Below are 20,974 nucleotides of genomic sequence, written 5' to 3' on the forward strand. Positions count from 1 at the left end.
TGGGGGGAACAGGAGGGAGACACGGGTCATGAGTGGGGGGTTGGGGGAACACGAGGGAGACACGGGGCATGAGCGGGGGTGGGGTGGGTTGCACAGGAGGGAGACACGGGGCATGCATGAGCGGTGAGTGGGGGGAACAGGAGAGAGACATGGGGCATGAGCGGGGGGTGGGGGAAACAGGAGGGAGACACGGGGCATGAGCAGGGGGTGGGGGAACAGGAGGGAGACACGGGGCATGAGCGGGGGGTGGGGGAGAACGGGAGGAAAACACAGACATAAGCTTAGTGTGCAGGCGGCAGATCTCGCTCCTCGGCCCTCCGCAGGCCACCGTGTGCCGATGGCGTGAGCGGGGGCTGGAGGACCAGGGGAGACAGGGGGCATGAGTGGGGGGTGGGGGGAACGGGAGGAAGACACGGGAATGAGCGGGGGTGGGGGAACGGGAGGAAGATACGGGCATGACCTTACTAGCAGGCAGCAGATCCCGCTCCTCGTGATAAACAAAGAAGGTGGGCGTCTTTCAAAATACGACGCACTGCACACTGCATGGGAAAGCACGTAACATGTCCGCAGACACCACGCAAGCTGCTTGCCCAATCCCTGTCCTGTCCGCGAAGTTGCTGTTTCCATAGGAAGAGCACTTTTTGGGCGGCCTATAACTCCGCTCCACCTGGACGAATCCTCACCAAATTTTGCAAAAAAAAGTATATAGGCTACTCTGAATTTTTTTGCAAAGTTTGGTGATGTTTGGTCCGGGGGAGTTATAGGGGGCTCCCAAAACGTCTTTTTTTTCCCCATAGACTGAATGGGGGAAAAACTTTGCGCACGCCTACAGTCCAAACCGCTGGATGGATTTTGACCAAACTTGCGGCAGGGGCTTGGTCCCGAAAGCGTGCTTTTGTAAATTTGGTGACAATCAGTGCTGTAGTTTTCTTTAAAACAAGCAAAAAGTAGGTCTAAAAAAATTTGTGGTATCTACGTCCGCTCCGCGGTCACACTTCCCTGTTCGCTCCGCGGACAAGATACTGATTGGCTAAGGAGCTGGCGTCATGACCGCGGACACGTAACATCTCCGCCGATTGGCTACAGTGAGGCGTGTTCTGCGTCAGATTGTTTGGATGCTCCCGACATCTTGGATCTGCTGACAGTGCGGCGACCAGCCACAAAGTGCTATTTTAGAAACTGTTTTGCTGTGTCAGAGTGCTTGGGGAGGTGCAGACAGTAAGAGATGGGTGAAATACTGTATTTGTTCAGGTGCTAGGTGTTAATGATGTATTCCCTATGGCTGCCTTGTTCGGGATGTTTGTAAGTACAGAAAATGAGGAGTCTTATAAGGATAGTACTTCAGTCTGTGCTGTGCACAGGGAACTTGAAACTGTTCTAAGGACACGCGTGGTGTTAGCGAACATTGAAATTGCGTACATGGAGTAGTTAAATGTTTTTTTTCTGTGGATAGCATTTGATACAGTTATAATGTTTCATTCTATGGGTGTGCTAATGGTTTATAAGCGACCATGGGTGTAATATGCTGCGGTGGTTGTGGCCAGGGCCAAGAGTCTTGGGTGCATGGCCATAGGCCATTCTTCCAAGACTCTAGGCCCTGGCCATGCACCCAAGAACAAAGTTATAAGCACTGGAGTTATAAGCCACTGCACACCCATGCATTGAAATATCTATGGACATACACATAAGACTCTAGGCCCTGGCCATAACCACTGCAGCATGTCACAGCTATAGATACACCCGTAGTATCGCACATTACTCAGGTGGTTGTGGGGAGGGCCTGCAGTGTTGGGTGCGTGGCCAAAGGCCACGCACCCACGACCATATTTATACGTAATGCAGTTACAAGCCACTAAGGGTGTGATATGCTGTGGTTGTTGTGGTGAGGACGTAGACTGTTTGGTGCATGGCCGAAGGTCATGCACCCAAAAACAAAGTTATAAGCACTGCAGTTGTAAGTCACTATGGATTTTACATACTGCACAGCCATACATTGAAATATCTATGGCCTTACACCCAAGACTTTCGCCTCTGGCCGTAACTACTGCAACATATTACAGCTATAGGTACACCCGTAGTATCAAACATCTTTCAGGTGGTTGTGGGGAGGGTCTAGCATCTTGGGTACGTGGCAGAAGGCCATTCAACCAAAACTAAATTTATACGTAGTGCACTTAGAAGCCACAATCGGTGTGATACTGTGTGGTGGTTCTGGCCAGGAGCTAAAGTCTTGGGTGGATTACACCCATGAGTGTAGACCCTGCCCACAACCACTGCAGCATATCACAATCATACATCACACCCATACAATCGATTATTTATCGGGTAGGTGTGGGCAGGGCCTAGAGTCCTGGGTACAAATTGAGTACATGCTACAGTTAGGTTTCATTCTATGGGTGTTGTAATGATTTATAAGCGTCCATGGGTGTAATATGCTGCGGTGGTTGTGGCCAGGGCCTATAGTCTTGGGTGCATGGCCGTAGGCCACACTTCCAAGACTCTAGGCCCTGGCCACAACCACCGCAGCATGTCACAGCTATGGATACACCTGTAGTATTGCTTATCAATCGGATGGTTGTGGGGAGTGTGTACAGTCTTGGGTGCATGGCCACAGGCCATGGACCTAAGAACAAAGTTATAAGCACTGGAGTTATAAGCCACTGTACACCCATGCATTGAAATATCTATGGACATACATCTAAGACTCTACGCCCTGGCCACAACCACTGCAGCATGTCAAAGCTATAACGCCTGTAGTAACACACATCAATTTATACATAGTGAAGTTAGAAGCCAGAATGGGTGCGATATGCTGTGGTGGTTCTGGCCTGGACACCCAAGACTGAAGTCCTAAGCAGTGAGGTTATAAGTCAGCATGGGTGTGCTGTGGTGCGGTGTTTGTGTGCCCGACCTACAGTCTTAGGTGCATGGCTGCAGACCATGCACCCAAGAGTAAACTTATAAGTAGTGAAATTATAAGCACCATGGTTTTGATATGCTGCGCTGGTTATGGGTATGACCTATAGTTTTGGTTGCTTGGCCGCAGGGTGTAGGTGGTAGGTTATACATCCAAGATAGTAGGCCCTGACTACAGCCACTGCACCATATTACTGCCATAGATTAGACGTGCAGATTGGAATATGTGTGCCATGTGTGCAATTATATTTACTGTTTACTTTGCTGAGAATCAATATATTTCTTACATGACTTTAGTACTTGGCGGAAATGTTTTTTTAATTTCTGGGATAAAAGAAAAGAGGATGTTAGTGTTTGTATTTCATGAAGACTTATTACATTATACAATAGACATGTTTTTTTGGACCCTCATATTTAGTTTACAAACCAGTGTACTGTGCATTTTGCTCAGTTTCTGTGTTTGTTTTTCTAATCCTTGGGTCTGGGGAAAAAAATCCTTGTTGGATTAAAAAAAACCTTTCTTTGCTATGCTACAAACTATTTCTTTGTTTTCTTTGAGTGTTTCCTTGTTGTTTCTGATTAATGTTAGGTCTGTTGGCTTGTTGCAGATTTTTAAAAACAGATACCTGTTGGAATATTCTAACTTTTATAGTTGTTTACTTGCATTTGTGTTACTGTTGTAGTACACATTAGTTATTAAATGTTGGCTTTAAGAAGATTAAATATGCATTTGTATTTGTTTGTATCAGTAAGGTGGAGGGATTATCTGAATTGCACATAGCACATAATCTGCCATGGTTTGCATTCTGTACAAGTTGCTGAAATGGAATGGATTCACAATAAGGTATGGATACATACACAAATCGCGCATTTGGGATGTGTTCCTGTATCACATTGTTAAAGAGAGTGCATGTATGTTTCCATATGTATGAAATCTGAAAGATTTCATTTATAGGTATGTTTTTGTTTTCCAGTACTTGTAGTAAGTACATTAGAAATTCTTGTGGATCTTCTTGTGAGTTTATAGTGAATCTCACCATTCCAGCACAGTAGTCCAATTCTTGTCTTATTCCGTGAACACTGTACGTGTTGTCAGGAATGTTTGTTGAGTTTCTATGAAGGACTAACATTTGCAAACACAATTGGTCTGTACTGTGTAAGTAAATATTATTAACAATTGGTGGCAATTGAAATAGAATATTTATTGCTACATTTGCATAGCAACTTAGACCAGTTTCATTTGAGAATTTGAATGGACCACCTAGTTCTGTCTGAGTGCTTTTTTGAGTTTTTGTTCCTTCTTTGAAGAAGTACCTGATTTACTTTCCCTAATAGGTTCTTCTTTGCTTGTGGTAATTGATGAAGTTTTAGCTTCTTTTGTTTTCTTTGAAGGATTTTGTTGCCTTTCTGTTTGAATTAGTTTTCTTTTACTACGTTTTACTTTTTCTGGAGCAAGATATTGTTTCAGATGGGGGGTGTACAGTGAACGCAGTCTATTGTATTCTAAAATGCAAGGAATATCAGCATTCAGTTTACTTGCATCAAAGTTGATTAGAAATAGACCGTCAAGTGTACGTAAGCGTGGTAGGGCTACGTAGCTCATGCCTTCTTTAAAGACTGTGTTTCCTATATCTATCAATGCTTTGTCTAGGGTAAGACCTTGGGATTTATGAATGGTGACTGCATATGCAAGCGTTAGAGAAAATGGTTCTCTACGTACATGCATGTCTTTGAAGAGAAGGAATCGAGCAGTTGAGCGCCCTATCCTTTTCACTTCTGAAAGTTTGTCAAAGCGAATATTGACAAACTGAAAGTTGTTGTCACGTGGGTATATTTGAAAGCCAACATCTGTACCCAGTGCCCCATTAACTAGCCCTTAATCCACTTCAAGGTTACGTTTAAGCATTACTCTACAATTTAAGGATAATTTTAATATTTTTTCCAACCCAGCTGTGTTGGAGATTGAATTTTCTAAGGTATTTAGTCTTGTTGTGGCTTGCTGACACATGGGTAGTGTCATATGTACCTCCAGTTTCTGTCGAGCAAATTTCAATTATTGGTTGCATTTCTTTTTTTAACATTGTTTCATTGAATTTGAAACAGCTTGCAAGAGTTGGCATTAAGGCCATACAATTGACATTTTTGTGCGCTAATTGTTCCATAACATCAGTAGCACATGCATTATCGCCATAAAGGGCATGAATGTGCCGGTTTTTCAATATTGCTTGTGCTTCTTGAGATAGTACACCAACTCTAATACTTTTTAATACTTTTTAAAATGTTGGCATAAGTGAGATTTGCAGATTGCTGCATGTTTTCTGTTAATTCTCTGTATTGGAAATGTTGCCAAAGGTTGACATTTCCTATGCTGCCAACAGTTTTACGGCAGAGTTTGTGTCCTAAGGTTTTAAAATAGGTTCACCTTTTACTGGTGTCAATTGTAGAAGATCTCCGAAAACGATAATGTGTTTCCCTGCAAAGAGTTCTTCGTACTTTTTCAGTACCTCCTGCAATCTGAGGTGAATCAAAGCCAACATTAGTTTGGAGACCATGCTCACTTCATCTATTAGTAGCATTTTCATTTGTTTTAATATTCTGCGTAGTTCCATTGCAGCCTCTGCAGAAAGTTTGTAATAGTCTAATTTGTTTTGGTTTTCTACTGGAAGGAGTAGTAATCGGTGTAAGGTGACACTGCCTATGTTTTTTTTTTTATTGTTTCATTCAGTTTTTGCAAACTTTTTGAAAACTTTTTTTTTTTTTTTTAACCACTTCTTACAAAAAAAAACACTTTTTAAAATATAGCAATTGCATCTAAAAGCAGCAGAAAACATTGCGACCGGACGACAATTTTTCCCTTGGCTTATCGCGCCTAAACTTTAGTGAGTCTCTGCTCAGGCGATTTTTCTAGATCTCTTTTAGTTCTGTACATTCTTATTCCATGTCCTATGTTGAAGGCAGCTAAACCTGTGGGGGCAGTTGCAGCAGCCGACAGTTTGTTGTTTGTCAATTGTTGAAGGAACTTGCTGATGATTTTGATTAAGAATATTTTTCCTGACCCAGCTTCACCACTGACATACAGCAGTATAGGTTTGTAATTTTGGCAGGTACCTTCTTTATTTTCGTGTTGTACACCATATGCAATTTGTTTTTTGTTAATTCTTCAAAAATGATGCACTGATCTTTAAGTTTTGCTTGTAGTACAGTTAAGTCTTCTATATCTTGCTCATAGTGACACATGGTGTTTTCCACTTCTGTCATAGCTAATTCTGCCTCATTTGCTATTAGTGGCTGTCCTAATGGTTCTTGGCTTCCTGTTACGGAAGGTTGACTACTGTCAGAAGTGTCCTTATCTAGTTGGGCCTGAAGTAGTTCTTCGTGTTGCTGTTCATTGTGCAACATTGTTTTGTACTGCGTAAAGTTCACATCGGTGATGGCGCTTTCATTTGCTTTGAAAGCATCTTCATAGCAGTCATAGTTATCTAGTATTTCTTCCACTTTTCTCCATGGTTTAACAAGTTGTAGCAGAGACATGTAATATGGTTCTTTCTGTTGAGGAGTTTTTAATGACAATTTGACATGATTAATTAAGCTTTGTTTGGTAAATTTCACAAAGCTGCCTTCACAATCTCACTCTATATCTGCCTTTGCTTTCATTGGGTTTTATATTTTGTTTGTATGCAAAGTTTTGACCTATGTGGTATAGACACATGCATTCCAAAGTGCTACTCCTGTTCGGATAGTATGTGTCCAGTAAATTGTTTTTTAAAATGTTGTGGCTGTTGGGATCATTTCTGGCAATTGTTTCTATGTCCTCATATGATTGTAGAACTATTTTTCTAGATTTAGCAGGACCAAAACTTAGCCATACTATGTTGTCTTATTTTCCATATAAAGCACTAGCGGTTAAATGATCTGCTGCTTCATAGGCACCACATTCTCTATGAGAGAGCATTTTTATGCCTAGGCTGTACAATTTCTGCGATGGTGTTTTGTCTGATGATAGGTCATTCAGAGGTCTCGAAGCTCTGTTTTTTCTGCTTTTGTTAAGTAGGCTGTACCATATCGTGCAACTGCAGTGGAATTGTCTGCAATGTATTGCACATCTATGTTTGCATTCCATAAGAGGGCAATGATTGTATTGTAATCATTGATATATTTTGATTCTTCTGTTCTTTTTATGTAATACGTGTTCTTAGGTGATTTACCTTTAACACTATGTTGAACTGAAGACATGAAGTTGTTCACTTTACCTGTTTCTGTAACTGGTCTAGGGAAACCAAAGCGGCATTTGGTGTAGTATTTACCTTTGCTTTTGTATTTGCGACGACAATATTTGCCACATTTGTGTCTTTGAAATTGTAAAATCTGTCCATGCAGGTCACTGTGTCCGTTGTGAAGGGATTTCACAAGTGACATATTTTTGGATGAACTGCAAAACAGTGGCATCACCGTCGTGACCAAATTTAGGTGCACCTTTGATCCATAAAAGCCTGTGAATATGTGGTGCTCCTCTCGCGTGGTATTCTTATCTCCAAAAGAAGTGTTGCACTTCTCCGAGGGGAGCAACAGTTTTATTACAAATAAAGTGTGGCATAGCAATGAAATGATGATGGAAATATCTTGACACATTAACTGGATCTAGAGAGCAAAGTTCTCCAGGTGTTAATATATCTATGTTGGTTTTGTTGTTGTTTGATATGCGTAGGAACTCATGTAAATCTTCCCATGCATATTCTGCACAACTTAGTGTAACAAACCAAGTCGGTAGTCCAAGGTTTCTGATCATACACCGTACGTCTCCGTGCCATCGGAACCAGTATTCTTTTGTACCATGCATGTTTGAAAACAGATTTGTTATACTTGATTGTAAAAACTCATCTTTTTCTTGTACTTTTTATATTAATTGCGTAGCTGACATATTTTGAAAGTGGGTTCCAGATTTCAAAATGTGTGCAACTCGGTAACATAGGGTTGCTAGTTCACTTTCAAAGAGTAGGTGGAATATGTATTCCCAGATTTAGGCAAAATGTGGATCTTGCGAATACATTCATAATGAGCGGTATTCTGATGCCTTAATCTGAGTTGGTCTATCGACATATCTTCCGCCTTTGCCAGTAGGAAATAGCAGTGGAAAAGCACATGCTTCTATACTTTTTTCCCAAATGCTCATTGGTGACCTTTTGGTTTGTCGCATTTGGTAAGTTTCTAGTGCATCATCTATGCTTTCATTGGAATGTAATGGATGAATTTTGTAATGGTCCAAAAGAGTGGATACTGCAGCAGGATCCAGAAGTTCAAATTGACCAGTTTCTGATGACTCTTGAATTATTTCAGTTGTTCCCCTTAAGCTTTTTTCAATATTTATTTCTTTGCAGTATTCGTTATTGTCTTTCAGATATTGCAAGGCTTGTCTAACTTTATGTAAATCCACCAGTTGTTGCCAAATTTGTTTGTCTTGTTGGTACACCATTTACCAAGGCAATTAAAGAATGCTGTATTGGACGTTGCACTCCTAGAGTGTGTACATTTTCTATTAGATCTAATGGCAAGTAAACTACTTTGCCACAAATGCCTTTCACCAATTCAGAGGGAGGTAATTTTGCTGTTTTTGGTTGAAGGCGTATAATTGCTTGAAATGGGTAAACTGTTTGAATTATGATGCTCTCATATAAATTGAGTTGTTGCAGGGGTTTTGGTAGTGGGAACAATTCCAAATTATTTGTGATAGCACGTGAAGGGGTTTGGTGGTTGTTCAGTTTTGTCGTGCAGTAACTGCAACATATTAGGGGTTCACTTATTTGGTATTTGTTTTCTGCTGCAAGGTAGAGAGCTAATTTAAACCATTTGGAATTTTCATTGTCTTCTATTTTGTATGATATGTCTATTTTGTGTTTCTTTTGTAAAACGTTCTGCGGCAACACGCACACACACACATACATACACACATATACACATATACACATACACACACACAGGAGCGGTTTGGTACTTCAGCTGATGCACTTTTAAATTTTAGTATTTCTTTTTTGTATGTGTGTAATAGAAGGTTGCTATGTGCAGAATTGTTGCTAGTCTGTTCTAAAACTATTGCATTTTGTAAGTGGCTTTCACTTCCAAAATATTTTCTCTGGATACGGTCGATTTCTTGTTGTAGGTATTTGGGTGTACCATGCAGAAGAGTGTTATTTAAATTGGATAATTCTAAAGCTGGACTTTTAGCATAGTACATTTTATACACTAGATTTCTTACATTTGAATGATGTATTGATATCCTTTTGATATCATGGAAGGTGCTTTTGCAAATAGCTCCTGAAATGCAGGCTAATGAATGTCCTTGTAGTCCTGTGTATTTGCGCACTGGACAGATATCCATATTTTGCAGCACTTTCATTTTAATTTTGTCTTTACCTTTCACATACTGATTGAGGAACTGATGTAAAGATTTGAAAAATTTGTTAGGAATGTCACACATTGACGTGCATGGCCATTTGTATACTGGACGGTCTGGTTCAGTCGAATCGAGAGGTAATTTTGAGTTTTCAAGGGATACTTTTGTAAGCAGTGTTTCTTGTTCTATGATGGTATTTTTGATTTTTTTTCATACCCTCGTCCACTGCTATGGATGGCAATTGTTTGATTATGTTTGTATGCTTCTTCATTAAAATATGGTTCTGTGGTGGTTGTGTGACTGCATTCACCTCCACAAATATTTAAGAAGTTATTTTTGTTCACATTCCGTTTATTGATAAGTTTCTTTTGTAGTTTAGTACTTAGTTTTGTTAGTGGTTTCATCCTATTTAACACTAATATAAACAAGTTCCTTTTGAGAAGGATTGCACTGTCTGCGAGAGCTTGTAGGATTCATTTTCTACGGTCGGTTTTAAGGGTTGAGGATGATTTCGGTCCTCTTCTTATTAGATTCTGAAGGATTCTGTGGCGAAACATTTTTGCTAAAATACTTTTTTTACCATGGGTTCTTGTTACTATATCAGGATTAATAGGAGCATTGTTAGCAGTACTGGTAGCTGATTTTTTTGTGAAGCGTTTGTTTCGTGCCACATTTTGATAGAGGAGGTACAGTTTCGGTAGTTGAAGCTTCGTTTGTTTCGCTAAACGACTGTATTAGGTGTTTTGTTCCAACGCGCTCTACAAACTCTACTACAGATAGATGCTTACTTTGGACACTTTTTTTTTCATTTGCTCTATTTCTGTGTTTTCTCCCTTTCTACAGACTTGCTTTTTGGTAGGCATTCTTTGGGGTCTGTTGAAAAAAAGAAGGCATGGTTTGGTCTGTTGTACAATGTATGTGTGCTGTGTGGATGAGTGCATGAGTTTGATGGGGAAGCTGTTTGTGGTGGTGTGTGAATGCATTGGCCTGTTATGAGTTGGGGAGCCTAATTTTCTGTTTGTATACTACTACACAGTGCTTCAGATGAGAGTACAAAGTGAGGTAGTGGTGAGGAGAAGCATTAATAGTAAACGTAATGGTATAAAATTGAAACAGCTATTTCTTTTCTAGTACTAATATTCTAAGGCTTATGTAAGTTATTTGAGTTCCAAAAACAAAGGGATTTGTGAGCCACTCTGCCTGTTATTAGTTGTTCAATAAATGGGGATTTGTGGGTAGAATGGTTCAGAAATCAATGTTTGTTTTGGTGCGCAAATTAAATAAATAACCCACACAGTCTCTTTGAGGAGCAGTAATAATATAAAGGTAGTACTGTACTTACTTTTTTTTGCGGATTGACCAGGTTTCTTCGGATATGTTGTTTGCAGTGTAGATGCTTTTGATTTTCAGGAGAGTAGTCTTCACTGCGATTGTAAAAAGAAGTTGTTAGTAACTTTGTGTTTTTAAAGCAGTGATGTTACTGTGCATGTTAATTTTGCATCTTTCGTCGGAGTATTCTCCTTTGACATCTCAACAGAGTGTATGTGTGCATTTCACTACACTATGTACTGCCTTTGTATGTTTGCAATATGTTGAACGTGATTCGCAAATGAGTAAAATTTTTTGTTTATGAAAATGCCTTGTTTTTTTTTTAAGCTGTGTTGTCCATAGCAGAGAGGTTTGTAAGGGATAGGTCATTGTAGTAGATGGGGGGAAAAAATTCACTACTTACATATTATAAGTATGAATCCGAAAAATCGGGAGACCCTCAGAGGGAGATGTCACCACAGCAATCGGGAGCGTTTATTTTTCTCATACGATCGGATTGGAAGTAGCATTAATGTAGGCGGTACACAGTAAAAAATTGTGACATTTTCTAATGGAAAATCGAGTTTCGCGCTAAATAGGGAATGTTGTTACGTATGTATAGGTTATGTGGGAGACCGTAAGAAGTAGTGCGGTTTGTGAATGAAAAATCGGAAGTCTTGCACTTAAAGGGGGAGCGTTGGTAAGTATTGGCTATGCAGATTTAATGGTATTAATTTGTTTACATTAAATCATAAGGGTTGCACATGTTCTCTGATTAAAATATACATACCTGTACTTTATACTCATGCATGTACGCATGCATGGAGCTGTACGTAGAAATCCGCAACACTTGCACAGTAGTTTTTGAAGTAGGTGCTTTGTACTGGTATGCAACTTGCATTCAGAGTGATCAATAGTACATTTGAAGTGCGAAATTTTGATGACGGAGTTAGATGTAGAGATTATGCATGTGATTGGCGGATGGTTGTGTGACTGCTTAGCTGTGTCCAATGAGGGAATGGATTCGCGAGTGATGTCGAAAAGGTAGAAGGACTGGCTAAGTTACGTGCCGCACGTAGACAGCGCTTGTCCGGGGGTAGGGCGTGTGACATACAGGGTTCTATAGCAAATCCTGCATGGGAAGAGGACTGTAGGCATCAGCCAATCAGATGTTCATTGTTCTTTTGTGTCGAAAGACGGTGCGTATACTGAAGATGGCAGAGGTGGAGAGAGTCAGGGTTTTGGTCCTTGGAGATTTTTTTGTGCATGGTTTACAGCACTATTCCGAAAGTAGGCATGTGGCACACAATTTTGATGTGAGAGGAGTGGTGGTGGCGCGCTGAGAGTGATCGCAATGTTGCAGCAATTCTCCACGTTTGCAGAGACATACGTAGGATGACCACTCCCCATGTAGTACTTTTGCACTACGGTGCTTGCCATTTGTGCTACTTGAGTTTGAGTACTTTGTTGGAAGATTTGGAACAGTAGGTGCAAACAGTCATTAACATATTTCTAACTGTGAAAGTAATTTTTTCTGGGTTACTTCCTAGTGGAAAATGGGACAAAAGTTCTGTTTTCTGTCCTGATTAAACTATTGGGAGGTGTAACATCACTTGCGGCATGCGTGCTTTCATGTTACGAGCTGGTATGTTTTTTCTGCAGCCACGAGAACATTGTTCCCAGTAATGCGGCTTATTTTGAAGCAGATGGTGTTGCGTTATCTTCTTTGGGAAATGCCATGTTCTTTTGGAATGTAAGGCTTGCTTTGGAGTAGGTTCTGTAATGATTGTAGGAGTAAAATAAGAAGAAAAAATATTTAAAAAAATACAAAGTAACAGGTGTCTGTAAGGCATCTGCCCAAAAAACCAAAAAAACGGCTCTTTTCAGAGCCCACCTTTAAGGGGAAAAGGGGAATAATATTTAAATGTACTGTCGTCACGCTCTGATCCTCTACGTGTCCGCAGACATGGCGGTAGTCTGCAGACAGCGCGTATTACCAACAGGGATTCTGGGGTGGAGATGCATGCACATGAGACTGTGCGAAGGTAGTGATTAGTCTGTAAAGTTCAGTGGGTGTGTTCTGAACTGAGAAATATACTGCAAACGTCTTCTCCCTGACAGGACACCAGACAGCCATGGCTCTGTGTGCTCGAAAACAGATTATCTGGATTTTGGGAGACTCATGGATATATTGGTTGATGATGCATGCAGAAAGTTGCAGTCTTATCTGCAGATCTTGGATTTCCTCATGTGGAAGTGCACTGGCATGGCGTGTGTGGAACGAGGTGGCTGTACTTGGTACCTCTCTGTGCTACTTTACAGACAGAGCTTCATCCTGATATAATTATCATTCATTGCAGAGGAAACAGTTTAGGCCATGTCTCTGGAATTTCTTTGCAATTTGCTATGAAGGAAGGACTTGCAAAGGTCATGGACATGTTTCCAAATTGCCAAATACTTTTTTCCTGTATTGCACAACGACAAAGTTGGCTGCGTTCTTCTGCATTTGGTCCACAAATGGAGAAAGCGAGGCGCAATGTTAATAAGGCTGTTTGTGCCTTTCTAAGAGATGTTGGCATGTCCTCATTCCACAATGAATCATTTTGTTTCGCAGCACTTTTATTTTTCGCAGAGATGGAGTCCATCTCACATATGCTGGCAATCAGATTTTTCTTCAAAATGTACAAAATGCATTGCGACCTTTTTTGGATTCATAGTCACCTATTTGGCAATCCGTTTTTTCCAATCCATAGTTTTTGAAACACAGAAAACACCACCGAAAGGCTCTTTTCAGACCCACCACTTACTCCCAGCGAAAAGTGCTTTGGTTTTGCTCTGCTTGCACCCTCCATTTTTGTGCGTCCTACGACTGTCCGCTGACTTTTTGAGAAATGTGTGGGGGCCTACAACCGTCACTTGATAGTTCTACTGTTAAACTGAGAAAAGCGGCTCTGAAAAGAGCCTTTTTTGTAATTTTTTGTTGTTTTCCAGTTAATTGCTTTTCAGCACACGACACACTAGGAGAGGAGGCCAAAGGAGGGTAAGGAAGGGACACCAACCACGGGGATAAGAAAGGGCAGGTGGAGAGAGAAATATGTAAGGTGGCCTTTACTTAGGTAGGGCGCAGTTCTTCTGGTGGTCCGTGACCGTAGCCTCAAAAGCACTTTGAAAACTCTCCCCCCTGCAAAGTACTGCGTCGCAGTACATACACAATATTGTGACCTTCGAAAGGTAAAGGTCAACAGCATCGCAAATGGCTTGTGAGGCAGTTGGAGGGATGTGCTCCCCCACAGGAGTGTCTCCTGTGGTGAGAGGATCGGACACGGAGGATGCTGTGGAGGAACTCCGTCTACTACGTTCTTTACATGGTACCACCTTTGAATGTCCGCACTGTCAAACGAAGTTAGGTGTCGCTTCATGGTTGTCGTACCAAAGCTGTACGCACCAGGTCTCCCGCGACTCAGCACCAACTGGCACTGGTTACACCTGACCAGGTTCGCACGTGCTTTTGGTACGTTCCCAAAAACAGAAAACAACCGCCACACCCACGACTCCCGGCGAGTGCTTGTAGTGCGGAGTTCCTCCACCTCATTCTCTTCATCCTCTTCTTCCTCCCTCTCTACATCCTTACCCGTATTTCCCTCTGCAGGCCCTTGGGGAGGTGGTGGGGTTAGAGGGTTTGGGCGTGGTGCTGAGGCTAATGAAGTAACAGTAGCCATGGATGCCATAAGGATTAGTCTGCTAAAGTTTGCTACAGCTGTAAAAGCATCACCAGTGAATCTGATCTAGCCAGAAGCACAATGAAGATGAGCTCGGGGGTGTGGCCCTTTATAGGGGTGGAGGGGTGCGTCGCGTGACCTCATTGATCACTCAAAAGCATTGCAAAAATTCCAAACACTACATTGAAAGGTAGGGCCATTGTATGGGACATGTGAAATGGTAATTTTATACTGTAAAACAATTTACCATGTTTACATAAGTTCTTTTGAAATGTTGCGGAAGCAGACAAACTGCGCAAATTAGTCCACACGCTCAGCATGGGTGCGGTCACATGATGACGTCCTAAACACATCTGCGAAGGAAATGCGTGCCGGCTGGACAACAAATGCAGAGTAACGGACGTGCGCATACGCACGGGTGTTCTAAAGACAGTGTTCGAGTCCTGAAAGTAATTAAAAGTGTGACACAAGTGACATGGACAGTTACGGATAGGCACGCTGTTCGCAGTACTTATGGGTGAAGTGCACATGTGCGTACATGATCTGCTGACTGTACGGCCAGATACAGTGTCCTTAGGACACCTCCATTTTGTTTGCCTACGGACATGCCGGCCACTGCGCCTGTTCTACGGACAGTTCCATCTTGGCTGCGGACGGTACGGACAGGTGTAGTGTCCTCAGGACACTCCCATTTTGTTCATTTACAGACATCCCGGACACCTGGTGTGTTCTAAGAATATTTTTTATCTTGTTTGTGAGCAGCACGGAGAGGTATAATCTCCTTAGGACGCCCCATTCTGTTCATTTACGCACAACTTGACCAGATGGTGCGTTCTAAGATCCGTTCCATCTTGGATGCCATTGGTAGGCGTAGGTGTATTGCCGTTAGAACATCCATATTCTATTGTTTACGGCCAGCTCGAACAGGTCCGCGAACATTTTAACTCTTTTTAAAAAAAACATTTTGCCTCACACCCTTCCACTACACCTAACATAAGAAAATTTCCAATACACACACACACATCAATCAAAAGAAATACTAGGGGAAGCAGATACTGAAACAAATATAGGGGAATTAGGGTTTAATAGGGGAATTAGGGTTTAATACGGGCTGGTTGTGAGGGCATGATTTGTGAGGGGATGAAGGGATAGATGTCATCAAGACGTTTCTTTTCTTCTTCAAGGTTTGGGGATGGTTCACTAGGAAATGGAGAAGGGGGGCAGCTACAGGAGGAACAGTGATATTGTATTTTTCCTCTAACAAATTCCTCCACAAATTGCCTTAAATTGTTAAAATTGTCATTTAGTATGTCAATTTTCAAATCCATCCTTTTCTTCCTCCGACGTTGTTTGTTGGACTTTCTTCTTTTTTTACTTGGTCTGTTAAAAATAAATATATATATGTTAAATGACCATAAAATACTGATCATTAATTTGCTTATGCAGAGTAGTGTGTACCATTATTATCGTTATCTTCTGACATTTCCTCATGTGGAAAATTCTCCTCCAGCCACTCCAAAGTACTGCACATTTCTGTGTCAAAACAACAGAAATGCATTACTTTTTCTGCGTCTCGTACAAAAAAAATACACACACATATAAGAAAAATGAAGTTCACTTACTATTTTGTTGTAATTTCTCTTTGTTGTACTGTGTGCGTCTACTGTCGCTCCTGGCTGCACAGTTTCTGTGAGGTAATTACGTTGGAGGCATACCTTTTTTTGTTATGGTATAATCCATTTTATTCTACATGGTCATTAAATGCATGGTTATTGTTTCAGACGTTTAGGTTCACTTATTTTTTTATTAATACTTATAATGTCTTGTGTCCTTTTTCAAAGTTCTGCAGTTTCCATATAACACAATAGTACAATTCCAGATATCCCCTGACTGTTTGGGTACTGTTGAACTTGTCTGCGCCTGTCCGCAGACAGGCGCTCAGTTCGTGCCTTTCAAATATCATTAGCGAGGGGGTTCAGTATTTTCTATGTTACATCTATATAAAGTAAGGAAATTATAGGACATATCTTCCAAAATCACCTGATGAAAATGTATATTCAGTAAAAAACTTTGTTAAAGACATGTTATGATTAAGTTCCCCTTCTAAAAACCTGTGAAATTCACTAAAAAAAAACTTTAAGGGGACGTTATGGTTAAGTTACACTACTAAAAATCTGTGAAATTCCCTAAAAAAACTTTATAAACGTGACATTATGGTTCAAAGTAAAACCGAAAACCCCCTGAAATTCGCCAGTTATGGTAGGCAACCATAACTGCCCGCACCACTGTGCACTGCTAACACTACCACCCAGGACATGAAAGATGGTATCACAAATGTCATTGATGACATCACTGATGACATCACATGTGTAGCCCCTTCGTTTTTGTTCACTGCCATATCTAGGCCAGGTGGGTTTATTTACTGACAGTCAGAAACTTAACTTTCAAAAGGTATTAAGATTTAGACTCTCAAACAGAATTTGATGAGTGCCAGAAATCTAGTGCATTTAAAAAACAGAGGGACGACCTGGCTGAACAGAGGGGCACTCTAAGTCAGGAGGACGCATTGGGCCAGGAAGTCAGCCAATTAAAAACTAAGTTCGAGGAAAGACAGCTGGCCCTTCAGGAGTTTAGTGAAGTTAAAACTGAATTTGAGAAGCTACTAGAGCACACCAGGCGGGTGGAGGATGCTCTGGAAAAGAACACCCTGACTAATAATGACAAAACTCAGAAGATGAGTCTCCTGCAGCAGAGACAATGAGGCTCTGTGAAAAGAATGACAGGCTCCACAAACGGATAGCCATGCAAGAGCAAATCATTGAGACCAGTAAGGCCTTAATAGAGGAGCAAGAGAGTCAGATTGTGGCATGTCACCAGGGAATAGGGGCTGAAAGAGATGAGGTAGGAAGGGACAGAGAAACCTCTGAGCATAACATCAGGACCCCTGTCATCAGGGACTTTAACCCCTTCAGTACCATGGACTCTGCCGCCCTCATGTCCACTGGCTCATATGAACCAAGGGCTATGGGGATGGTAGACTTCAGTAGAATGAGCAACATGGGACTGACGGATCAGCGCCTACCAGAAATGGATGGGCAGGCATCTCTGTACAGATTCCCAAATGTTAGGGCTAGCCTCTCTGATCAGGGAACTGGATCCTCAAGAATACCGCCTACCAAAGGGTCAGTCTGTACAATTTGGTGGGGAACTCCATGAAACTAGGCCCACAGAGTATCTTAAAGATCTCTTCCCAGCTAGGCAGTGGGGGTGTGGGGTACTCAGCCAATCCTGGGAGCACGGGAGAGTCAGAAGTCTCTTCTGAGCGCCACAGGTCTCAAGAAACTAGGCCCCACATTCTGCAAGCCATTCCCAAGCTCGCAGAATCAGGGAGAGCCTAGAGGATCAGATAGCCACCTCCTGTAGCAGTGCCTCTGAGTCAGAGGATGAGTGGACACGGGTGACTAAGACTAAAAAGGCCAACAAAATTAAGAGGGCCCTACTGAAAGATCCCCTGAAACAAATCAAGGCCATTAGGAGCGTCATAAACTCCCTACCATAAAAATGCCTAGCATTCAGTTTGGGAGCACCTCGAGTTATACGAGCAAATGATGGATACTTTCCATTTGAAAGATGGCCAGAGATGCATTCAATATGTCAAATTGACATTTTCCCCTTAATACTCAAGCTTCTTTGCGGGGCTGGAGGATCAGAACCATGCAAGATGGTCCACCTATAGGGCGGTCATCTTAAAGCATTTTTCTGTACATAGGAACCCCCAAGCGGCCCGCAAGGCGGCCTACAATCTGCAGTTTCGGGGAAGAGCAGGCCCCACAAGAACTTGTGCAAGAATTAAAACATGCCTTTGTGCAGATCACCAGGAGGGTGCGCACAGACAGTAGGGAGTTCATTAATACCACCTTTCATGCACTCCCTAAATACATCATGCGTTGTTTAGCATAAATTAACTTTGGGTCTCGCCCTAAGTTACCAAGGCGATCCAGACGTGGACCCCTTGCTCACTGTTCTTTGAGAGGCACAGCTTCACCTCACTGATGATGCCCACCAAGGCTAAAACACGTGTATGGTGTTGCTGTTGGTACTCTTGTTCAGAGGAGAATTGCCTAGTATTTCGGTGCTGGACTGCCCCTGGGCAGCACAAAGACTGATATGCGGGGAAATTTCTTCTCTGTGAAAGGGACAGTGAGCTAACGACTTGGTAGAGTCTCTCCCAGGGGTTATTCACCCAAGAACAGGTCATTGGGCTGTGCTCATGCTGGTAGAGAGATTCCCAGACCCCCCCCCCCCTTGTTATGCTACATTTGTTCAATCATGTTACATGGGCTTGTTCATTTTTATTTGGCAAGTCCTAGTTTATAGATTCTGATGCTTGGTTTGCCATGGCTTTCCTGCTAAATTATGTTAGTCCCCCTCTCGTGGTTTAGGGATGGATTAAGCAAATTGGAATGTGCATGAAAGATTATATGTAAAACAAATACACCCTGATTCCATTAAGACATGGTTTATAATTGTTTGCACTTGTCTTTGCATCTATCCATTTTCTTCTCTGATGTCTTAGAATGTTTTGGTTATCATTTGTATCAAAGGTCAGAGCTGTGAGGAGAATTCAAATGGGCTACTGTAGCCCAAGCAGTAGATGAGAATGGAAGGATAATGGATTGTAGCATGTACTATTAGTATGGGAATATGGAAGATTATAAGAATGAGGGAGATGGTGGCATGTATACTCCAAAAAACCAGAAGATGTACAATGAAGTAATTATGGTTTATATATAGAGTACCCTCAATTTGATAACTGAAAAGTGTTCTGGTTGTCTATTACCGTGAACCTTCGTGGAAATATGAACAGATACTTTTTTTTGTTTACATAGATGTGCGACATTGGTGATGCATCAAGAGGCAGTCTGTCTTCATATGCCTACACTCTTATGGTGATTTACTTTCTGCAACAGAGAAATCCACCCGTTATCCCTGTTCTTCAAGAAGTAAGTTTGATTAGTGGTCTCAATTTATCAGGATGCAATTGCAATGCAAAAAGTATTTTTGTAGAGTAAGGCTAATTTGCATTACTGTTATTTATTTTTCAGATCTACACCGGACAGAAAAAGCCAGAAATTATGGTGGAAGGATGGAATGTGTACTTTTTTGACAAATTAGATGAGCTGGTAAAAAAAAGTTGTGTTCGACATTGATGAGTTACTTTAATTTAGCTAATATAACCTTCGAGACTGAGGGGGGAGTAATTATCGTAGAATAATTGCCTGCCACCAAATTATGGCCCAAGGCGAGGCCAAGGGTCATTATCCCCAAGTAATAATTAACCCTCCCACGGTCTAGAAGGCTATTAGCACAAAGTGATGATAGCAATGTAGGTTATGGAGTTTTTGTGGTGAAGTAAAAACATTACTTGAATAGTGAGTAAAGTAAATAGACAAACTAAATTAAAAGTGGTTTTATATTTGTAGTGTTTAAATAAGTTTTCCAACTACCAACTTTGTTTAACTGATGTGTTTAGCAGGAGCATGCATTAGGTCTCATGTAAAAGTCAACTATTTATCTTCAAGAAGTAAAAGCATATTTCTATGTTTTAGCTTTCTCTCTGGTGTGTTTAATTTGCAGTGAAAAAACAGTTTTCCCAGAGACAAAGTGTCTTGTTGAAAGACACCTTTCCTGGAAACTGTAAAACTGCATTGTGGTTTCCTTGTTTGCTTTTGAAGTCAGAATGTTCAGAATACAGTCAATAACATGGGTTATTGACTTCATTCTGACATTCTGATTGGTTGAAATGTCAATAACCATCTACATGTGCTAATATGTTCTATATATAATTAAACTTAAAACGGATTGTTTTGTTTGATTAGTACTGCTCGTAGTTGGGCATTTCAAATAAATAACGTTACTTTTCCTTGATTCACTTTTAGTCAAATGATTGGCCGAGTTATGGAAAGAACAAGGAGTCAGTCGGGGAATTGTGGCTGGGCCTTCTACGTTTCTATACAGAGGAATTTGATTTTAAAGAACATGTCATCTGCATTAGGAGAAAAAGTCTTCTCACAACATTCAAAAAGCAATGGACCTCGAAGTATATTGTTATAGAGGGTATGTAGTAATTGAGCCAACAATATAAAACTGTTGTTATTCATCTGCCTTAATGTCCGAGGGATTGTGGAAATATGTGTTGGCTTAATCTTCTTCTCTCGTAAACAGTAATTTGGAAATTTGGGTTCACTACAGATTAATGTTTTTGAGGGGTAAACATTTTACATCTGGTTAATTATGCAATGGTTTGCTCTGCAGAGCTTAGAAAGGTGAGGTCCTATGCATCACATTGCTACTGTCAATCTGGTGGTAAGTGCATTACATTTCATTCTATCTTTGTTTAATATATTGATCACATCAAAGCTGCTATAGATTCTAAAATTAATTTGAGTAGCATGCAAGTACAACTTGTTCTGGACATACTGCAGGTCACTGGTTAAATAAACTTGCCCCTCATGTCTTCAAGAACATTTAAAGTACGCTAGTCGCACAAATTGTGGTGGAACTCTTAGAAATGCATCAGTGTTTGAGCTCCCAGAAGTATTGCCCAATATTTCACTATTGGGTACAATTATATGAAAGGTAA

The 20,974-nt window shown here is 41.1% G+C and overlaps 1 protein-coding gene across 3 annotated transcripts in view; it reads left to right on the top strand.

Moving 5' to 3' along the window:
- The window catches only part of TUT7 (terminal uridylyl transferase 7), a 2,420,963-nt gene that overhangs the window by 1,758,610 nt on the left and 641,379 nt on the right, over positions 1-20,974 (top strand). For all 3 annotated transcript variants that reach the window (XM_069625717.1, XM_069625718.1, XM_069625719.1), the window contains 3 exons: positions 19,221-19,334; positions 19,437-19,514; positions 20,271-20,448. In XM_069625717.1, coding sequence (XP_069481818.1) covers positions 19,221-19,334; positions 19,437-19,514; positions 20,271-20,448 — 370 coding nt within the window. The remainder of the gene's footprint in view (positions 1-19,220; positions 19,335-19,436; positions 19,515-20,270; positions 20,449-20,974) is intronic.

Source organism: Ambystoma mexicanum, chromosome 6p, assembly GCF_040938575.1.
Source record: "Ambystoma mexicanum isolate Mex_15411 chromosome 6p, UKY_AmexF1_1, whole genome shotgun sequence".
NCBI lineage: Eukaryota > Metazoa > Chordata > Amphibia > Caudata > Ambystomatidae > Ambystoma > Ambystoma mexicanum.